The sequence below is a fragment of the Amphimedon queenslandica genome, unplaced genomic scaffold (assembly GCF_000090795.2).
Source record: "Amphimedon queenslandica unplaced genomic scaffold, v1.1 AMPQUscaffold_9379, whole genome shotgun sequence".
In the NCBI taxonomy this organism is placed as follows: Eukaryota; Metazoa; Porifera; class Demospongiae; order Haplosclerida; family Niphatidae; genus Amphimedon; species Amphimedon queenslandica.
This window is the reverse complement of record NW_003550349.1, coordinates 1,930-3,611: the sequence shown is the minus strand read 5'-3', so window position 1 is coordinate 3,611 and position 1,682 is coordinate 1,930. Positions and strand designations below refer to the sequence as shown.

The 1,682-nt window shown below is 33.6% G+C and overlaps 1 protein-coding gene and 1 long non-coding RNA gene across 2 annotated transcripts in view; one reads left to right on the top strand and one right to left on the bottom strand.

Moving 5' to 3' along the window:
- On the bottom strand, positions 1-971 carry LOC109590847 (uncharacterized). The gene is made up of 3 exons (XR_002189530.1): positions 763-971; positions 327-473; positions 1-33 (listed from the first exon to the last, which is right to left on the bottom strand). It is a non-coding gene; the product is annotated as an uncharacterized LOC109590847 (long non-coding RNA).
- Positions 972-1,008: 37 nt separating this feature from the next.
- LOC109590846 (NADPH--cytochrome P450 reductase-like) overlaps positions 1,009-1,682 on the top strand; it is a 1,499-nt gene continuing 825 nt past the window's right edge. The window contains exon 1 of the mRNA XM_020006713.1: positions 1,009-1,242. Coding sequence (XP_019862272.1) covers positions 1,085-1,242 — 158 coding nt within the window. The 5' untranslated portion in view covers positions 1,009-1,084. The remainder of the gene's footprint in view (positions 1,243-1,682) is intronic.

Below are 1,682 nucleotides of genomic sequence, written 5' to 3'. Positions count from 1 at the left end.
TCTTTGATGAGAAGTTAGTGATTTGAGTTCTACCTAAAATAAAGAAGGCAATTAAAAAAACTAACACACATAAATAAAAACATTAATTCAATTCAACCTCTCCTTGTTCACAATATAGTATGATATAAGTTGGTATGCTATGATGAGTTCAAATCCTGTGTTTTGTATGCTGTAAGTTTTACAATTAACACCTGATTAATTCAATGAACTAATGAACATGCTTACCACACCAAAAGGCATCGTCTAATAAATATCTGTGACTATATCATATCACACATATCACATCATGGGACACATGAATTACAAATTATATTCGGATAAAATACCTTGTTAGCCCTTACATACTGCTTCAGTCTTGCCACATGATGAGAAGTTGAGAACATCAATACTGTACTTTAGTCTTATGGACCAGCCTCCTCCTCCTGTTACAGCTGTACTTGTAACAATGCCATTTGCTGCCTTGTTTCTTCAATCTATTAACACACAATAATTATTAATTATTACACTACTGTCATTAGATCCATCTAATAATTAATTACAATATTTACAACTTGAATATTATTACATTATGTGCTTTAAAGTACACTGACTCCGAGTACAATTTGAAAGACGTGTTTCAAGGGGTGTCACTTGCATAACAGCATGTATTAATGTTAGCAACTGGGTGATCAGGGTCAATATATCAGATAATTAACAAAATAACATATTATTTATTATTTTTTTATTACGAAAAAAATAATATGTTATTTATTATTTACGTACGGTTAAAAACAAATATGAATACAGAGCTTTGAGAGTGAATTGATCCCTTGATTCTCTTCCATAGCAGCTTTTTATGTCTTGATGTACATCTGATTTGGTCTTGATTACTTGATTCGATCCTGATATGCTTGTTTCATTTATCGAGCCGAAAACAGAACTAACATTTCCACTTTAAAAAATACATTGTTTAGCATAGACTTCACACACCAATCCTTACCATTAGAATAGAACATAAGAACACATGGAATAGATGTTCATTTACTCTAAAGGTTCTAAAGGTTGAGCCACTCCTCTCTTAATTTAAGAGCCACGCCTATTCAACATGGCGTCATCTCATGATGGAGAGTCTTCATATTTCAGTTACTTGGATGTCTTTTTATTAGGAGCCTTCATTCTCGTCCTTTTCCTGATAGTTAGAAAGTTTAGGAGAAGAGCAAGAGGAGATGACGAGAGAGTTAAAAAGCTACAAATTAATCCAGTGTAAGTGAACAATCAAAAGTGATGATGTGTATACATACATGTACATGTACATGTATCCTTACATGTGTGTGTAATGTGTTTTATGTAGACATACACGTACATGGTTTTACATGTAGGTTTCCTTTTTTGAGTGTTTTAAATTATGTGCTTTGGATCAAAAACTAAAAGTCATGCCACATCATGGCAAAGTTTCATGTATGACATACCGTAGGTCGAGATATATTCGCGGCTGCAATTATTTGTGGTCATAAAAAATTCAATTAAAAACCATGGAAACTGTTAGAGTGTTGCTATGACAATAAGACCACGTGTTTAGTGTTCAGCTATTCATCTGTTCTTTAGCAGCTATAGTGGAGCCATTCACCAATAGCGAGTCCTTCTCTATCTGTTAACTTCTTGTATGGACCTCTACCTCAGAGCTCTTTCAGCCTCTTTGCTGC